Below are 20,465 nucleotides of genomic sequence, written 5' to 3'. Positions count from 1 at the left end.
TATTGCCAAGGTCTGGAAAAAGACCAAAACTGTCACTGTCCACTGTGATGGACTGAGAGGCCAAGCCAAATGCCTTCTGCAGAAAAGTTTTATGGTCAGATGAGACAAAGACTGAGCTATTTGGTCACAGTGACAAGAGGTATGTTTGGAGGAGAGGTGAGGCTTTCAAACATAAGAACACTGTACAAACTGTCAAGCATGGTGGTGTAAACTTCTGAACACAGCTGTGTAAGAACATTAAAAATGTTATTCGCTCTTTTATAAATACAATATTTTATTTAACTTTATTCCTACAAATCTTCACCACAGAATGGTCAATAAAACAGGAACAAAGTTGTGGATGCACTTAACAGTTTTAATTTTACCATAAATAATAAAAATGACACATTAGTCTTTCACAATACAAACAAACTGAAGTCGACAATATATAACCAGAGCTTCCTGGAAGCTAACAGAAACAGATAAGAAACCAAATAAAACACTATAAACAAACACAATGTTGTAAAAACAAAGTTACAAGTAGTGCTCCAGGAAATAATGTAGCATCGCTCCTGCATAATCAATAAAATAAGCATGTTTGCATTTCTTAGTAAGGATAACTGAAGTGAGGCGACACTGAGGTGAAACTTGGAGATGTCAAACTTTCAAGGTGCTCTGACTTTATAAAGTACAGCAGTGTTAAAAGAGGTGGAAAAATAACAACTGAGGTTGTTAACAAATATTTCTGAATTCTAGACAGCTTCACATCTGCTGCATTAACTACAAATATTCATTAGTGTGCAATAAAACAAACTCCTTCAACCCACACTGTGAATGGCAATATGGATACAGCCCCAGCTTCCTTATAGCTTTAAAAACTTGCAGCTTAATGAAAATATACTCTGTCTAGATTACACCTGAAGCAAGTTAGTCTTAAAATATACACATCTGACTTCAGTTTAATCACAATATACAATATCCACTATAAGGGCATGTGTTCAAATGATGGCTCTGGAAATGTGGTGGGTCATGAACCCTGACACAGGTCAGACCAAAGCTACAGTCAGACTGATAAATCAGGAAATGAATTAATGCATAAACATACATAATGGTACGGTTAGAGCTGGCCTTTAAAGTCGATCTGTGGTTACATCACAGACGTCTTACTGACTTCTTACAGCTTGTCTGCTTAACCACAGCACTGCTGGTGGCTCGGACACAAAGTCATCATAGATATACACCAACAACCTTCAAACTTAAATCACACACTTAGAGTCGAGATTATCAGATTTTAAATGGGGCTGATTTTCTATAAAACCATGGCATTCCTGACCTTCTTTAACTCCTCTGTACATGGTGGATAAAGTCAGCTAATGATTCAAGAAATCTCTGCATGTCCTCAACTGTTTTTAAACTTGGCGGGTAAATTTCTGTGGACCTGAGTAAGTACAGTGCTGAGTTTCAGCTGAGCTAAAATCACGCAGCAACCTTTAGAGCTGAAAAATGAACCAAAAACATAAAGTGGAAAAAAACTGTAGTTCCTCAAGTGGCCACTTGAGGCTGCCTCCAAAAGGCAAAAAGTCCCCATAGACTCCCATTATAAAATACCCACTTTCACAGCATTAATATGTTTACAGGTTGGCACTAACTGTGGATATTTCCCTCCTTCATATCAACTGTACAGGGCGTGGCTTGACCTTCACTAAGTGTATTCACTGAACTCGACCTCTTAAAGGTCTTTGTGTTGTTCTAGAGGCTTTTGGAGCATTTTTAATAGAATTAAATAATCTCTGCTAATCCAAGACCGTGTCTGGGTTTTAGATTTGGTGAGTGAAATTCTGCTATCTTTTAGGTCGTCCACACAGGAAACAGTTTCCTCACTGTCTATCGCTTTGTAGCTGATGGGTGATAACAAGGCTTCAGATGCTCCCTGTCACAACTAAATCAATGTTATCCCTCGCTCTCATTGAATGTCAGTGACTTTCTACATTCTTATCCTGTGGGGACGCACCTTAATCGAGTGATATATGTGTCCTAGAAATATAACTACAGGTTGCACAGATGCAGACTACTGTAATTGGCGCCTTAACTACCAGCATTTCATCCTACGTTTTTTCCCCAATGTCTTTTTCTGTTGTAAAAGAGAAACTTCATCCCCATACAGTGTTTGGAAGCAAGGCTGCAGAGAACGCGAGGGGCACCGTGCACAAGTAAAACTGTTGGTGGCATAATTGGGAAAGTGGTGACAGGCTGTCCTCACATGGATGCAGCTGTCGCTGAGGAAGCACTGACAGGTCTGTGCTGGAGTGCAGATAGGTGATCACACTATATGCATAATGTGCCCGAGTGCAATGATGGCTCACTTACTTGCACCTTGGCACAGCACGCAGCAAACAAACTGGACTCACCCTCACCTGGTGTGAGTACAACAGGTGTACTTGTGACTTCATTGGCTGATGTTTCCTAAAACTGTAAGTCTAACAGACAATGCGGCAAGCCATGTGGATTAAATATGAAGCGATCAGCGGTTTACATCAGAAGCAGCCGTACTTTCAAATTGATCCATGTTAGGAAACAATGCTTTTTTTCCTTCGGAATCCACCTGCTCGCATGCTACATGTGCACAGCTGATCGTGAAGCACTACTGTTTCTATTTTTCTATGTTTAATACATAATTGTACATATTGGTCTCAGAGTTCCTGCATGACTTAAATGTGCTCCTTTTTAAAGGTAGGTTGATTACTTTAGTCATTTAAAGTGAAGTGAATCTTTCCATCAGAAAATTTATATCCATCCATCCGCATGTGTCTAACAGAGTAGATATGCTTCAGCTACACAGGTTGCCTTTCACCCATGCCATTTGTGCATGATGTGCATTTCCTTCATCATTTGTTAATAACTCTGAGTATACATGCAATAAACAATAGGTATGATGTATGTGGCCAAAACATTTCCTGCTTTGACATTTAATTAAATACATTAACTCCAAAAATGACCAAAGTGCAGGTTGGTGCTACGATGGTCAGTGCTGCCACCTGAGAGCAACCTCACGGGGCCTTTTGTGTGACATCTTCATAGGTGTTCCAGTTTCCTGCCACAGTTCAAAGACAAGCTTGTTAACTTAGCTGGTGATTCTAAATTTGCTGTAAGTGTAAATGTGAGCATAAGTCTCTGTTTTATCCCTCTGATCCACTGACTGCCTGTCCAAGGGTACCCCGTCTCTCACTCAATGTTAATGCTGAGACCCTCGGGTGGGTTTCTCAGAGTAAAGCTACTACTCTACATCAAAAGGAGCCAGCTGAGATGGTTCCAGCATTTCACTAGCGCCTCCCAGGTGAGGTGTTTGGGCATGTCCAACAGGCTGGAGGCCCCGGGTCAGACCCAGGACAAATGGAAGAGATTATGTCTCTCGGGTAGCTTGGAAAAATCTGTGTCCCCCCAGGAAGCGCTGGAGGAGGTGGCTGGGAGAGAGGTAGGTCTGGGGATGTCTGCTTAGACTGCTAGAAACAGCCTAATTTAATTTGTGGATAGTAACCTATTAATAGGCTGAACAGTAATCTAACTGATCTAACTGAAAGCATCACCTCATCTTGAAGGCTAATGAGTGTATCACACGTGCGCACCTGTGGTGATCTATTGCAGCACACCTGCACACCACTGAATCAAGGTAAGAGGTTAAACTAGAGGCCACCAGAGTTAGGTGTGTTATGGTACTCTCTACAGTACTTTTAAGACGCTATAGATCTTGAACAAGAAGGAAAATATAAAACATCTTGGGGAAACTGAATACTTACAGCATGATTTAAAGGGTCACATTTTTAAGACATCAGCACAAAACACTGGCAACGTCAATACAAAAACCAGTATCGGCTGAGTTAAAAGTGAAACATCCATCCCATTGCTCTTTGGTCCTATCAGCCATGGAGCTTCACCACCATGTGATCTTGAACTCGTAGATGGGCCTCTTGCAGTAGTAATGGTTGATGAGGTGTTTATCACAGACGCCGATGCACTGCTGCTCGGCGGTGATGCCGCGCTCGGCCAGGTCACTGACGATGCAGTGCAACAGGTCATAAACGTCCGCCACCGCCTCCCACGGTCCAAAGGAAACGTCCACCTCGCAGTGATGCTCAAAGAGCTTGGCCTCACTGTCCGAGCGTTCGAAGCGCAGAGAGTTAAAAAGAGGGCGTTCATACGGCGTGATGGGCATCTCCTCCTTGTAGACGCAGATCTTCAGCTTTGCAAACCGCGCCTTTTTCTGCATGGCTCTCAGTTTAGCGATTTCCACGATACGCTCCAGATTGTCTGAAATGAGAACAGAAGCATTTATCTATACACAGGATGGAGGTAGATAATTAGCTACAGTTTTTTAGAAAAAGAAATAATAACTATTTGTAGTAGTTCATTTCTTTGCACTGTCTCTGTACCTCTTTGGTCCCTTAAGTCTTACTATTCGTGTTTGTCTGGATATTTCCTGTTTCACTTTGAAGGTTAGTTATCTTTTGTGTCCTGCGTTAATTTTGCTTCCTGTCTCCCTCTTCCCCCATTCTTTAATTATTTCCTTATGTGTATTGTTGGGATGATAAACATGTATCATACATGTTCTCATCTGCTGTACGGCTGCATCTGATGTTTCTATAACAGCGACTGCTGAGCTGGCTGAACTGAGAGACTGTTGCTTCCTCTGTGATCGGGGTCGTGACCACTGCTTCGCTGTCAGAGGCAACGCCACAGCAGATGATTTACTCCACAGCAGGAGAGTCTTTAATTTTTTGCCATCTTTCATCTTTCTTAAAGTGATTTTAACTCTCTAAGTGAGAGCATTTAGACTCCTCAAGGAGGAAAACTGTCAGCACGTCATTTGGTTTTAGTCGTCACTTGGCAACAGCATCTGTGAGCTCTTTTAAGTCGACTAAGGCGAGAACACGAGCATTTTCTCACTCCCTAACCTCTTCTTATCGACAAGAAAAAGCTATGAACACCAAAATCAATGTCTGTGTTTGTTTTTGCCATGAACCTGTGCCTTTTGTGATGCTTTTCAATCTAAATAATAATAATAATTATAATACCAATACCAATTATAATACCAATAATAACAGCTGAATGACTCGCACTTGCACAAAGTAATCTGCAGCCTTTGTGGGTCAGTATGTGCAAAAACCGGCACAAACTGGATGAACTCGTCAAGATGTGCTATAATATTAGCCACCATTAACGACCTTTAGCATCCTTTATATGATGAGCTTCAGACGATTGCATCAGTGCAAAGGTTTGACTTTCATCAAATTAGCACCACCAGGTTCAGATTCTGAATTCTCTCCCTCGTGATTCATGGTAACAGCTTTGTACATTGTACCATATGTACTGTAAGTGTGTATGTATTGTGTTGGACTATTGCCTACAAAGCAAATGCCTTAAGGGGACATTAAAGTTTTACTCTACTCCCTAACAGTGTAAATATTTCATGTGTTTTTAACAGCGGGCTTTTGTAGGACAGAACATTTATGACGTATTAAGACTCAAGAGTTACCATGACTTCCCCATGGTACACGGTAACTTCAAAATGAATAGAGTCTTTAGTCTGTAGAGTTTATGGATTTTTATTTTTATATGTATTATTCTAGACACTTCATTTGCTTTTTGTGTGCACCACAGATAAATAGCTCACTTTATGTGTTTATGAAAGCATGTGTTTTATTAAGGACACAACCAGTCTTGACTCAAATCACTGTCTAATCTAGTTGCTTTCTTCCATTTTTAAATAAATCTGCCCGAGTACAGCCTCTCCCGCTTCCTTTTCTCTTCCTGTCATATTTTGTATTTATTTTACATGAACCTTAATTCACATCTTATAAATAAACCATTTCCTTGGTATGAGGCCATTCTCGCTTCCATTAATCGAACAACACTTTACACTTCACACAGGATATGCCAAACTCATTATCAGGAGCTGCATCTCATCAAGTTGTTTCAGCCTTCAGCAAATAAAAATTTCATATTAGACTTGATTCATTTACTTGTTTGTTTTTTTTACACCCCTATCAGCTTACTTATAACAACCTGAGGGTTTAAATGCTAACGACAGCCAGGTTAATCTAAAGAGCATGGGGTGACTTCAACACAATGAAATAAAACACAACAACACTTTAAATATTGAGGCTCTAAAATGTAATTATTTGGTTCAGAAGTCGCAGAGACCCAAGAATGTGCTTCCACTGATTATAATTTACACTGTGTGCACATCACACACATTGAAAAGTTAAGTGTGTAGCTGTCACAGCATTATTACAGTCTGCAACATCTTTGAAAAGTTTTCTTTCACAAAGGTTGCATGTGTGAAGGACAGACTTCCCCAGATACCTTTGTAGTAGGGCAGCAGATCGAGGAAAGCTTGTCGAACTTTCTCCCCTGTGAGTGGCTGGATGTCCTCCAGGCTGTCCAGCAGCGGGCCGATGGCATAGTACTGAGCCTCTCTGTATACCGCTCTCACTCTGTCACGGTGAGGAAGCTCGCCTTCTCTGAGGAAGTTCAGGATGTCCCTTTGGATGGAAAGGCCATTGATAAACTGATAAAAAGCCTTAGTACTAAATCCCAGCAGTCACTGGTTATGTTTGAGCTTTTTCAATATGCAGAGTGTTCTTCCACAGGAAGAAACACTTGATTGAAATAGATTATTGATCACCTTCTGTGCTTTGACACAACTTAAATGGTGTACACAGCCGGCTGTAATTATTCTGTTGTCACTGTTGCCTCTTTTGAAAGCTGAAACTATTGTTTTTTTTAATATTGATTAGCCCTGCTGGGTAAAATCTGTTAAACGATGAATGTACAAAATGGCAAATATTATGCAGAAAAATATTCAATAATCCTTTTCCAATAGCTTGCTGTGCCTGGAGCACTGTGCACAAAGCAGACAATATTAAGGTTACCATGCCTGAAACAGCAAATGAGCATCCTGCTCACATAAACAACTGTGAAAGCAATGTGTAACCCTCAGCTGAGTCTGGCACATCCTGATGCCATTTTTATTATTTTAAGATCAGTTTTTACTAATCAGAGACAAAACATAAAACTCATTTTGTCTGAACACAGTCCTGGCAACTATTTCCTTGCATCCAGGTGACCAGTTCCTGAATATGAGGTCTTCAGGTGTTGGAATAATGTAAAAGGCAGAAAAAAAAAAAGAAACACAAAGTGTTCTTGAATGCCCTTCAGTCAGGACAACACATATCAGAAGAAGATTATTATGGTTATTTGACAGATGTGACACTGACTAATATCATAAACAATGTAAAAGAAGGAGCAGAGGTGGAGGTGGGTTTCAAAGAAGCTTGCAGCACCTCAAGCTAGGCTAATGTAGCTTAAATAGTGTCCCTGTATGAGATTTACCAATAGGTATCCAGTCTAGGAACACGTCAACCTTAATGTCTAATGATGATCTGCTCTGTGCAACTGGTCATTGCTTACAAATGCAGATACATTTAAAAGCTAATACTCTAAATGGTAAACATGATAGCTGAGGGTTGTGAGATTGAATGCAAACACTGAATGCAAACACAGGCTTTGTGTAACCAAGGCCTGCTCAAACACAAGTGGCAAATACAAATAGTAAGAGTGGACTGCAAAGGAAATCAGAAATCTTCCAGTAGCAACACTTTTTCCAGAGGACCATACAAAGCAAAAGGGTCACATAGTCGACAACTGAAGAAAAATTTGGTTACACTTAAAATAATTGTATACATGTTTAAATTAATCTGCCCTGATCAAACACACTGCATTGAAACATAGCTAAAAAGCATTAAAGACTCATGTAGTCACTTATCTTGACTGTCATGGGTCAGTCCCAGCCCCCAGGCCATACTTTGCCCATGTGTGATCTAGGTAGTGATTATCAAACTAAAATAAACCCACTTGGTGTTACTGAGTGATCCTAAAAACCACTGACACCTGACCCAAATCAGACAGATCGTAGCACACCTCTCATCATCACCTGGAGATGCTGAACACAGCATCTTTTCCTCTGGAATAAAACGTCGTGCACAATACTCAAATCGTTGACCAGAAACGCCTCCACAGCAGAGGAAAATGATTGTGTGACTGCATCATTACTTTCCTTTCAGCCAGATGTGCCACTGCTGTACCAAGTCAAGAAAATCCTTAGCAATACTGAAATCTTGACAGGAATTTTGAATCCAATTTAAAGTGCTGGAGCATGTCCTAGTAATCACACACCAGGTGTCAGGCCATTGAGACATACATGTTTGTTTGCCTTCTTCATATAGCTGTATGTCTTTTCCTTTACACATCCTGCATATTTTATGTAGATTCACTAAGAGACACTGACTCAGAAAAGTTGGTTTCCTTCTGTTTCTCTGCAGCAGAGCCTGGAGGGCTTGTGAACTTAAGAGGATAAACTGAATGCAGAAAAATACTGGACGACAAGCTGCTGCAGTGCACAAGATAACAGCAGCCTGGAAGAAGATTTATTTTCCAGCGAGACAATAGGAACCAGAACACAGAATTGGCTAAAAACATCCCAAATGAAAAGGCTCCTTCTGAGCGTGTGCAGCCTGCAGTGCCAGCACCCTCTGAAGTTTTCATTTTATTACTTTATGCAGTTACTGTATGTTCTGCCTTTCAAGCTGATCGAGTTGTGTTTTTAAATCTTTAATTACACCTCTTCACACATTTCAGCACTGAGCTCAGGTCAACCCACTTCTTACATAAGACATCTACTCCGTTTGCTCTTGTATTCATATTTAAAGCTTTTCCATTGTAGCAATGGACGGCTCTGGGGATGATAGTGCTGGTGCGCCGTCTTTTACACTGAAATACCTTTTGTACATTCAGGATGAAGCCTATTGGTTTCAACGATTCCTGCTTTATTTTACTACTACTGTAAATATGCAAAATAGCTGTAGCTTTAGTATCACGGCAAATTTAAAGTTTGTGTAATCCTTTAAATTCTTGTTCATTATTTGAGGGTTTTATTTTGGTTCTTAGGTTGTTTATTGTTATATTTAGAAATAACAGAAGTACTTTTATGGTCATACGTGCATGTAAATAAAAACATGGGGTTTATACTGTATGATTATATTCTTATTTTGCCAAATTCTTTTCACACAGCAGTCATAAAAAGTCATTATAAATAACATAAATTAAAAAATAAGAACTCAAACATTGGAAAGAGAAAGTACAAGTAATGACTATACAAAAAATAAAATGAGTTAAAGAGAAACGTGTTTTAAAAAAACCCGAGTTGTATTTATGCTTGTGCAAGTTTGCAAAACAGGTCTGTCCAGATTTTTGTGACAGTAGATAATAATAACAATAATAGTACAGTAACAGTGAGTCGTGATGAGGTGAAGGAGGGGGAGTACTGACTGTTTTACTCATGAGTCTAATGCTCTTTTTGACTTCGGTTTTAGACTCCTGTAGAAGTGTGAACAGCTGAGGTTGTGGGTGTGTACTGGGTCTAATGATGTTCTCGCCCTCCTGGTGGTATAAATTGGATTTTAGATTGGATTTTCATATCTCTTGAGCCTTTAGTTCTCCGTTTCGGTTTCTCTCCACTTGAATTCTTGTTGGGTTTTATTTGGTATAATTACTCATGTTAGTTTTCCTAGCTTTTTCCGACCCATCTTCTTCTATATATATATATATATATGTCTTCTCTAAGTGTTAGTCACTGACTTCCTGTTTTATTTTGGCAGTCATGTGTCCTTTGTGCTTTGTGTTTAATTTTACTTCCTTTGTCTCATTATCCCTGATTAGTCTCACCTGTGGACCCAGCTGTTCCCTATTTCCCTTTTTAAGTGTCAGTAAAAATTATTTCAGTTATCCTTTGCTCTTTGTCACAGTGTCAGTTGCCCTTCCCTGTGTGGTTTTTTTTTCTGGATAATGCTCGTTGCATTCTTGCTGGGCTTTCCAACTGTAGAATTAAAAATGTGTTTTCTGTTTACTCAGTTTGTCTTGAGATTTAAACTCAAGACAAACAGGTAAACTTGTCGATCAGGTGGTTTTATTAAGGACTCTCCTGGCCACAGCTCTGCCTCTTTACTGCTCACTGTGTGTCAGAGAGGACAGGCTCCAGCTCCACTTAAAACTAGGACAGAGTTACATTCCCAGCTACTGTGTCACTGAGCTTTTTATTACTGCCTGTTTTTCTTTTTTTCCCCAAAAAACAGGTTACTTGGACTGTATCTGCGAATAATTCCATTCCCACATGTGCTCCTGCATACATTCACAGTCTGCGTGCACTTACAGCAAATGCCAATAACATGCTTGTGCTGTCCTGTACAAAGAGCATCGCCTTCCTGCTTTTCTCCACAACACACAAAAAAAAACCCTAGTTATCACATCAAACTCTTCTTTAATGCAAAAACAGATTACTGACAGCCAGATAAAATACTTACTAACAGCTATCACTAGTCTAAAAATGCAGGCAGCTAGCTAACCAATAGGCACCAAAATACTCACCAATCAGGTAGTCTAATTAAGACTCCAGTCGCCACAGGCCTAGAGACCAGTTGGTGACCCCAGCCCCTGTGGCAACTATTGATTGGTAAGGAAAATTATGTCTTTCCTGGCCAGCTGGTCCATGGTTGTTAGCGGGTGCTACTGCCTGTAAATTCAATTGTTAAAGCCCCACTCAGGCAGGCTTATTGACCAGTGACTGACCTGGCCTGGCAACCTCTGGTCACTAGGGAAAATATGTATTCCTTAATTGATTGGAAAATGGTTGCCTGGGCTTGAGGCCAGTCGGTGGGGAAACTGGCCAAACCAAAAACTTCTTCTGCAGAGACTGTTCACCTTCAAAGTAAAAGCTAAGCCTCACTGCTTTAGCAAAAATATTTCAAAAGGGGCAACTTTTACTTTGGCAGGCAAACCTTCAAGTTTTCACTTTGCAATGCACGTTTTCAAGTTTCACTAACGGTCCACCAGTAGTTGGGAAGTGCTTGCAGAGAAGTTGGCATCTTTAAGGCAAACTTTGGGAGACTGCAGCAATCTGCTTCCAACCATAGCAATCGCAAATTTTTTACTGCTTTGCAACAGCTAGCAACCATTCACCAACTAGCTGAAAAATACTAATTTTTCCTTAGCAAACAGAAGCAGCTATCCCCTCAGACATGTTTTATTTTATCTGGAGAATGACTGACCTATGTGTGAAACACAGAGTTTACAGATCTCAGTAAAGTCTTGTTAAACTCTGCTGAGGTTGTTTTTTATAAGAGATGTCTAAACAGTAAACTCTCTTTTTTTCTTTTTAATTTGCCACACCTTTTCTGTCATGGATTTTTAGTATTTGTGACATTGAGTTTTGGTACTTGTCATCTTCTTATTGTGGCCTTTCTAATCTTCACAGTGATTTCACTGTGTAATCAGTGTGACTCTGTCGGTCTGTTTATGCCCCCATTGCCGTTTCCTGTTTATTGAAAGTGTCACCCTTCATGCTCACTTTTGATTCCAGTTTGTTTCTTCGGATAAATAAAGGTTTTCTTTCTGTTTAATGCATCTCGGTTCCCTCTGCACCACTCATCCATGACATTTTCAGTCCTTTTCTGCTGACTTTGTTCGCAACTTGTCTGCCCTCCATAATCTAAAATGACAGCAATCTAACTAAAGGCCACAGTGTTATGTTGTGACAGAGGCTGCAATTTTCATCCTATCACAAATACAATCTCAGTATGGACATTATATCTTCGGAAATAAGCAACAAATAAGAAAAAGCAGCGGCACAGAAATAGATACGTAAATCAACTTTGAGTGCTAGCAGAAGAGACCAATTTATTTCACAGAATACCTGATTCACCGAGACCTGTCAGAATATAATGAGCTGTCTGCAGCAGCTTGAAAATCTTCAGATCACAGAGCGTGAACCTTTCAAAAACTAAAAGTTTGTCCTCCACTAAGCTGCCTTTTAAAAACTTTGTACTCCCACATATAACCCTCCTCTTCCTCAAACTCATAAGGAGATATCACTGCAGGCAGCAGCACTGATAATGATGGTAATATCTTTGCTTGAATCTCACCCAAAGTAAGCTCCATCCCGATCGATGAAGTAGCGCCCCTCTGCATCGCGTGGGATGTAATGACGGCCGCTAAACATGGCAGCCAGCATGGTGTCCTCATATCGCCGCAGTGTGGACAGGCGAGTGGTGAAGTATGTGCCCCCGACGTTTAGAGAGATGACCTCTGGAAACTTAAAAGGAGAAATACGACAGATTTAAAATGAAATGCATATTTTACGGTGCAAAAAAGCAAATCATAAGTAGGTTTTAAGATATTTCCAGTGAAATTTGCCACGTGCATTTTAAGAGGCTTTAAGAGGCCAAGGTAAATGTGATATTACACCAAAAAATGTACTGGAACCGATCTGAGATTCCAGTTACATTTGTTTAGATCTTCTAATAATTTACTGGTCAGGTTCAGTCTCCATCAACAGCTTTACTTTCTAAATCACGTTCTTTCCAGCTGATGAAGATTTATTTTTAAAATGTATGGTGCAGTAAAAATGTCTTTTTAATATGATGATTTCCCTTATGAAGGAAATACAGTTATCCAAACTTGCCTGCCCTGTCTTAAAAAGTAAACCTAATAAGTGGTTGTGCCAGCCTTAGCAGCAAGAAGTACAATTAAGTGTTTGTGATAACTGACAGTGAGTCTTTCTGTGGATGAGTTTTAACCCACTTTTCTTTGGGGTCTCTTCTTCCAGTGTGGCTGTTTTAAATTCAGCCACACTGGAAGGTTTTCCAGCATGAACAGGCTGATTAAGCTCATGCAAAAGCATCTCAATCTGTTTTAAGTCCACAGTTGGCCACTCCAAAACCTTCATTTTGCCCTTTTTCAGCCATTCAGAGGTGCACTTTCTGGTGTTTCAGACCATTGTCCTGCTGTAAGTCAGAGTGCTTTTAACCTTCAGGGCATGAACTGATGGCTGGACATTCTCCCTCAGGATTTATTGGTAGAGAGCAGAATTCATGGTTCCATCAACTACTGACCCTTACTGAGCCAAGTGAGGCCCACGGTTCTTCAGATGTTGTTCTGGGTTCTTTTGTGACCTGCTGGATGAGTAGTTTTTGAAATTTGTGGATAATGGCTCTCACTGTGGTTAGTCCCAAAGCCTTAGAATAGGCTTTGTAACCCTTCCCAGAATGATAGATGTCAGTGACTTTGTTTCTCGGATGTTCTTGACTTTGACATCTTTGACTATTATAGTTAATTTATGATTTTTGGGAGGAAGTCAATTTCTTTTTCACATAAGACCAGGTTGGTTTGGATAGTTTGAAGTAAATTTAAAAACTGTATTTTGTATTTACTTGGGTTATCTTTATTTAACATGCAATTTGCTTGATGATCTGAAACTAAAATATTTCTCAGCCGCTTTAAATGACATAAAAGGCAAAGTTAGAGAGGCAAGGCTAAGATGGCTTGGGTATGTGCAGCTGAGGGATAGTGGATATACTGGAAAACAGATACAGCATGTTTAGCTGCCAGGTAAGAGCAAAGGAGGAAGGCGCGGAGAACATTTATTGATGTAATGAAAGACAAACTGCAGAGGGCTGGTGTGATGAAAGCAAGAACACTCTTTTCACTAAGTGCAATAAGAAAATGAATATTACTTTATTTTCTATTGCAGATTAAGAAAATCTTGCTGTGTGAGCAGGTCTCAGCAGCCTGTGGTTAAGATGATTAACCTGCTGTGCCTGTGTTTAGCTCCATCAGTCATGTGACACAATTGCTAGCCAATCATCACAGGATTCAGCAGCTCAACCAGCCTCTGACCTCTGGATAAATATGTATACCCATCAGCACGGTGTTGTTATTTGGTAGTAATAAGGTGGTTATAATTAACGGGATGTTTATGAGAGTGTACCTGCAGTTGGTGTTTAATGAGTTTTCTTTATGTTAGAAGCTGTGTTGTTTGGTGGCTTGTGCCACTGTTTTTTTTTTTTTTCATGGAAAAGAGGCCTACCTCCTGTTCCTGGGTGTTCAGCGAGGAGCGGAGTGGCGTGCTCAGAGTCAGGCTCGGCGAAGGGGAGGCCGGCTTTCGGAACTCGTCCTCCACAGAGTCCGAGCTAGACATGGCATCGCCCGGTTTCTCGGTGTCCCCAGCGGCCGAGAATACCACCATCACTCTGGGTAGAGGCAGCGTCCGTCTCTCCTGAATGAAGCGTCTCACCCGCGTAGCGGCGGGCAGCGGGCTGAAGGACAGAGACTGGCGCTCTCTGCTGCTGCAACCGTCAGAGCCGTTGGAACCGCTCGAGCCATTCTGCTGCATGCGCGCGGCGGGCCAGCTCTCAGCCAGGCAGGTACGACACAAAGCAGAGCTCGCGACTGTTGGTACAGAAAACAACAAGAAGAAGGAGAGGGCAGGAGCGGAGGGTGTGGCCCGAGCAGCTGCCAGTCCGGCTTTCACCGGAGCGAAAGCGGAAGAAGCGGCACCCCGCCTCCGGCGACAGCAACGTGTAGGTAGGAAAAAGATGAAAATTTAATCCCGACGTTAGCAAGCAGCACGGGGACCGTGAGATTTTGGAGCGTGCGTACTCTGACGTTCCACGTCGTCATCACGCCAAAAGAGTGAAGTACGCTGAGATTGGAAATGAGCACTTTTTCAGTAAACTTATAATGTTGATTGCAGTTTTATTTTTATAAATGTAACTGAAACTATATGTCAAACATTTCTTCAGGAAAAAAATCTATTAAAATATTTCACATTTTTCTTTAAATATTGTTTTTGAACCTTGGATTTTTGCCAATTTTATTTTACAAATTTTACTATTTTTTAATTTTAATATTATATTTTATTTATTTATGTTTAATTTTTTTTAAATTTTATTTTTAAAAGTTGGAAGCCAATTGAAGTTCATCTTTACATGTTGTTTTTGAAGTTTTTTCTTTGAATATTTTATTTATTTTTAGCTAGTTAGTTTTCAAAAAAGAAATGGGATTTAACGTACTTTCTTTAAAATGTTTTTGTTTTTGTTGTTGTTATTGTTGTTGTTTTTTTTCACTGACTGACCAGTCAGTATTTAGAAGTAGAATGTGAGGCAGAGCCTTCAGCTTTCAGGGCCCTCTTCTGTGGAACCAGCTTTCAGTTTGGACTCAGGAGACAGAAACAATCTCATCTTTTAAGATCAAGCTTAAAACTTTCCTTTTTTATAAAGCGTTGCATGTTTCTTCTTCAGTTACCTTTTTCACTCACTATGTGTTTATACACCTCTCTGCATTCATTATTTGTTAATATTAATCTCTGGAAGAAAAAAAAATCAATAGAGTCCACAAGAGTTTTTCAAAGGAAAATGTTTAATCTGGTCAAAACAGCAGGAAGGATAACAACACCCCTCACTCCCTGAGACATGGTCGAACAGGCCACAGTTCTAACAGCACCTTCATGTTCCAGCTCCTGTTTTAGCTAATTTCTTCCATATTTCTTCAGTGTAGATTTTTTTGTCTGTGCATATTCTTCTTTTACTTTCTTCCTTTAGATGAAGGTAAGCGCTCATGGTTTCTTATCTCTGGTGCCCCAGATAAGGACTGCCACTGCTTGGCTTTGCTTTTTGTTTTTTATCTTTAGCTTTCTGTCCAGTTCTTGGTTTATTGGTTACAATTTAATTTCTTGAGTTGTAGTTTATTTTAGCTTTTCATCTCCTGTGTCATGCATTCAGTCTTGCTTCTCTTGTGTCCTTATCCCTATTGGTTTCAGCTGCATCCAGTTACCCTCTTGTGTCCAATCCCCTCGATTACCTCAGTGTGAGTATTCAAGCCCTGACTTTTACTTTCTGCTTATCCTTTAGTGTCATTCCCCACATATGACATGTCAAATATCAATGTCAATCACTGTTTTGCAATATGATATAGAAGCAACGATTCCAGATTCTTTTTTCCTTTCTCACCCATTCTCTCCTTTGTTATAAGGTGTTTAACTTCGTCGCGTGACGCTATCTTGTTTCCAGCATGTATTTGAAGTTGTAACAGCACAAAATGTCCAAGGAGATGGAGGCGATCGTGGCAGTTTGTCTTGTAATCGGAAGGTTGCCGGTTCGAGCCTCGGCTCCGACAGTCTCGGTCGTTGTGTCCTTGGGCAAGACACTTCACCCGTTGCCTACTGGTGGTAGAGGGCCCGGTGGCGCCAGTGTCCAACAGCCTCGCCTTTGTCAGTGCACCCCAACCCATCTGTGGCTACACTGTAGCTTGCCATCACCAGTGTGTGAATGGGTGGATGACTGAATGTAGTGTAAAGCACTTTGGGGTCCTTAGGGACTAAGTAAAGCGCTATCCAAATACAGGCCATTTGCCAAGGAGATGCATCTTTATAGATAATGCAGACCAGTTAATCATGTTAATCATCAATCCAATGATGATTAACATGATTAACTGGTCTGTCTAGAGATTTTGTTTGCTTTTACTGACAACTTGGTGGAATCTGAAAGTAACCCACACGTGTGACGCAACCACTGAATGATAAATCATAGACTGGGAATTGTCACAAAGCAAATATAGCAACATATTATAGTGACACTGGAATCATTATTCATGGTAAATAAAATAAGGACCTCCAAATGAAAGATGAAACTATAAAACATTTTTGAGTCTTGGTGTAATGTCTGGATAACTGTGATAATTGTGAGTCAATGAGAAGACGTTTTAAAAGGAAAATGCAAAATGCAGTTTAATTTATTTTATTTTTATAAAAGTTGAAAGCTAATTGAAGTTTATCTTTATATATTGTTTTCGAAGGTGATATTAATAATAACTAATGATTAATATATAATTCATAGTTCAGCATATTGAGAGAGAGTACGACCATGCAGGCTATGTTATTCACCATATTACCATGGTGTCATTCCACTATTATTACCAATGATTACCACCCCCGCTAGAAAGTTATGAGTAGAGATGCGCAGTAACGTGTTACAAGTAATGTGCTACTGAAATCCGATTACGTTTTTCAAGTAAAGGATTACTATTACTGCATTACTAAACCGTGATTTGTTTGTGAGAGTCTCATGAGAATGACATACGAGCCTGCGACATCCGTGGCAGCAACAGACGTGTGTTAGATCAACAATGGATAATATGGAGTGCGGGAGAAAGTACGACCATGCAGCTTTTAACGTTTGAACATTACTTTGAGTTTGATTCCCCTAAAAAGTGCCAAAAACAGCGAAAAATCTGAGCAAGCACCTAGCAAGCCCCCAGATCCCCCCACTGACATGACCCGCTGAGGCACCGGGCAAACCTCCACCGACCCCACTCCCGCTAAACAGGTGAAAATAGATTTAAGAGCAACAGGACTTAGTGCCACTGAATCTTTTATTTTATTTATTTTTTGCTCTGTTTTACTTGCATTTATTTGAAAGAGTGAGTGTAAACACAAAAAATTATTTTATTTTATATGCTTGAATATGCGAAGATAGGTTAAATGTTAAACAAATTTCTTCAAGTCAAAGACTGTTATATCATTCATATCACATTTATTTTTTGCTTGATGCAATGTGCATAAAGTTAAAAGATTAAAACTAATAAAACAAGTTTTAAAAAGAGACTGTTGATTGAATTTTATATGATAGATTATGAGGAAAAAGTAGAATTGGGATGAAAGGTCTATTGCTTTAGAATGTATTCAGCTTGTGTATCATGTTTTTAAAAAGTAACTAAGTATTAAGTAACTAATTACTTTTGAAAATAAGTAACCAGTAAAGTAATTGGATTACTTTCTTGGAGAAGTAATTACTATTTTCAAATAACTTGACCAACACTGGTTATGTGACTGCTTCAACCAGCTCACACTGTGTCGTCAGGTTAGAAATAGGCTCAGAGCAACACTCCCCAGTAACAAGCAAGTCACTCCTCCAATCAGGAACTCACAAAGACCCTCACCAAACAATAAAAGAGGATCTGTTGATTTTCTGACTTGTTAAAGACTTGTGACAGCCCTGGCAGAGCTACCATGGTCTTGTGGTGTGGTGTTACTCTCTCTCTTTATCCCCACCTCCTCTCATCTGCTGTTGTGTTTGTTACTGAGGCAGCATTTTCCTATTCTGACCTGTGCTTTTTCCTGTCCCGATGCTAAAGCTAGGGTCTGTTTTGTCACTGGTCTTTTATACTTTGTAGCATAACTCTGTTGAACAAATACAGGTATGATATAGGTGTCACTTTCAGATAGTATTATTTTATTTTTTGTGTTGACATTACTGCTGCACTTGTTGTCGATGTCTTTAATAACTGATGTCTGATAGTTGCCAAAATAGGAATTTCCCAGAGGGCAATAAACTTTAAAAGGGGGCAGGACTGTGGGCAAAATTTAGCTCAGCGCCTGCTGGTTATCTCCTTTCTGCATAGAAAGGGGAAAATTCTTACTGACTTACTGACCGACTTTCTTGCAGGAGGCGGGTTAGTGAACGAGTTTCACAGCTCGTGAAACTTAGAAACCAACCTGGTGACTAAAACTCAGACACGAGAATTGAAACTCAAGAATGAAAATGAAATCAAAACAAAACTTTAAACACTTTGAAAAGTAATAAAGGCAAACTCAGGTATATTTAAAATAATTCAAAAACCCCAAAATATACAAAAGCCATTTTAAAAGTTATTTTAAGTCATTTTAAAGTTAGTTTAAAGAAACGGTTTTGCCCTGATTCTGCCTCCCTGTCGCCTTTCTGGGAAATGTGGCACATGATTAACACGTGTTGACTCAGTGTGTGTGGCTGCTGCATGATGTCATGGATGGCAAGGTGGTGACGGCTGCATTAAGCTATTAAAACAAGCTGAACAAGTTGTTAAAACCACACAGAAGTTCTGTTCCAACGTTTTTAGTTGTTTAAGTCTTTTTTTTTGTTTACTAATAAAACAACAAATATATTTTAATACTATGAGAAACTCATGGCAAACAAACAAGCAAAAAAATCCAAAATAACTTGCACCAGGACTCACATTACTACTTTAATATATACATAAAATGTCGATAAATGCTATTATTTGAAATATTACTACATAAATAAATACATTACTGTAAAACTGTTAATATTTTCTAAATGGGTTTTTGGGCACAACAAGCGAGAAGCAATTAATGAAAATGACTCCGAAGAAGATAAAGTCAGATGTCATAACTGACCTCAAAACCAGATACAAAACCTGAGTGGTTGGTGTAGAGGACACAGTCTTTGAATAACAGTGTTTCCATTCCTTATCTCCTTAACTGCACCACTCATCCGCACCTTTGTTTCCTCATTAGAAGAGTACAAGTCGCTGTTGAACATTTATAGCTGGTGGAAATACTCAGCAGCAAGGATACTCACAAATATTCCATGTAGGGAACATGTTACTCCAGATACTGTTTATTTAATGTGCAATTCAATTTTAGATTATACTGATTAATTTTAAATCACTACATGGTATGGATGCATAGGGTGGCAGAAAGGGCGGGGGGTCATGTTAGATTCTTAGTAGGTGAAAACACAATTCCTTTGTTTGCAGGATCCCATTAACTCAGGCAAGTTTTCACCTGAGTAGGTCCTTAAGTAACGGCAGGGCAGGACGCAAGCACGATCTACTAGTGGGTAGAGTCAAAGGCAGGATCTACTCGTCTTCCCTGAGAGCAAGGGAAATTATTAGAGAGTGCATGTGAGAAATATGCAAAAAACGGGAAAGAAAAACCATCAGGAAATACGTTTTCACACCACTGTACGGTCCAGTGACATTGGAGGTAGCCACAATCCTTTTTCTTTATCGTTTCAGAGTCATGTGGCTGGGCTTAGCCTGTATCAGCTGACATGAGGTCAGAGGAGGGGTGCACTTTGCACACGCCTTGCACAGGTTGCCAGGCTATTGCAGGTCCAACACAGAGAGAGGGGCAACCATTTAGTCATATCGTGTAGGTCTTTGGACTGTGGGAGGAAGGTGGCGGAAACGAGAGAATATGCAAATTTCACATTAAGGTTCCAGCTCAGATGAAAGTTTAACTTTTTTGCAAGTGCTAACCATTGCACTGCTGTGCCACCATAAGATTACATTTAGTGTGAGAACAGCTGAAGAATTCGGCTTAAAAATATCAATGAGAGTTGTTGCTTCTAAATAAAAAATGCTGAAGAGAGTGTTTTTGCATGTGTGTCCACTTCAAACCACACAGAGTTTACAGTTGAGTGCTTGACGGATGTGGGGGGTGTTGAAAGAGGAAGCGCAGCTTGTCGTCACTGTGCTGCTGCTACCAGAAACTGCAGAAGAATGAAGACAGACGGACCACAGAAGGTAACACAGAAACACAGCAGATAAAACACATTATTATTATTATTATTTTTTTTTACAATTAAGGCTGTATAACATCGATATGTAAAGGATTTTTTTATCTGATGAGATGTTGGAACAAAAAAATCCAAATCATGATTTCACTGGTTTCTACATTTCTCTGGTGGCTCAATGGTGTAATGCTTAAACGAAAGATCCCCATTTGATTTTGGGGTTGTGTCCAAAAGGGGAACTGGCAT

General features: G+C 39.8%; 2 protein-coding genes across 10 annotated transcripts in view; one reads left to right on the top strand and one right to left on the bottom strand.

Moving 5' to 3' along the window:
• Positions 1–341: 341 nt before the first annotated feature.
• Positions 342–14,260, bottom strand: kctd7 (potassium channel tetramerization domain containing 7). Its single transcript, XM_085289655.1, has 4 exons — positions 13,955–14,260; positions 12,012–12,181; positions 6,340–6,518; positions 342–4,284 (listed from the first exon to the last, which is right to left on the bottom strand). Exons 1-4 carry the CDS (start codon positions 14,258–14,260, stop codon positions 3,908–3,910), a joined length of 1,032 nt encoding a protein of 343 aa, XP_085145781.1. The 3' UTR covers positions 342–3,907.
• Position 14,261: 1 nt separating this feature from the next.
• The window catches only part of LOC146566108 (uncharacterized), a 30,972-nt gene continuing 24,768 nt past the window's right edge, over positions 14,262–20,465 (top strand). For 4 of the 9 annotated variants that reach the window (XM_085289664.1, XM_085289661.1, XM_085289663.1 and 1 more), the window contains exons 1-2: positions 14,262–14,451; positions 15,686–20,229. The gene's annotated coding sequence lies outside the window, so the exon portion shown is untranslated. Of the gene's footprint in view, positions 14,452–14,773; positions 20,230–20,465 lie in introns of those variants that run through there. The other 5 variants (XM_085289660.1, XM_085289658.1, XM_085289657.1 and 2 more) reach the window with 5 other exon arrangements.

This window comes from Mchenga conophoros, linkage group LG10, assembly GCF_057382185.1.
Source record: "Mchenga conophoros isolate Kocher_MC1m ecotype Shallow Benthic linkage group LG10, M_conophoros_male_GT1.1, whole genome shotgun sequence".
In the NCBI taxonomy this organism is placed as follows: Eukaryota; Metazoa; Chordata; class Actinopteri; order Cichliformes; family Cichlidae; genus Mchenga; species Mchenga conophoros.
Note: the sequence above shows the minus strand (reverse complement) of the source record. Positions and strands in the feature narration are given on the sequence as shown.

Excerpts from the sequence above, each read along its gene's own strand:
- kctd7 (XM_085289655.1), bottom strand. The coding sequence starts at position 14,260 with ATGCAGCAGAATGGCTCGAGCGGTTCCAACGGCTCTGACGGTTGCAGC. Across the intron at positions 12,182-13,954 it reads TGAACACCCAGGAACAGGAG|TTTCCAGAGGTCATCTCTCT; the intron begins GTAGGCCTCTTT and ends TCTCCTTTTAAG. Across the intron at positions 4,285-6,339 it reads TCTGCTGCCCTACTACAAAG|ACAATCTGGAGCGTATCGTG; the intron begins GTATCTGGGGAA and ends TTCTCATTTCAG.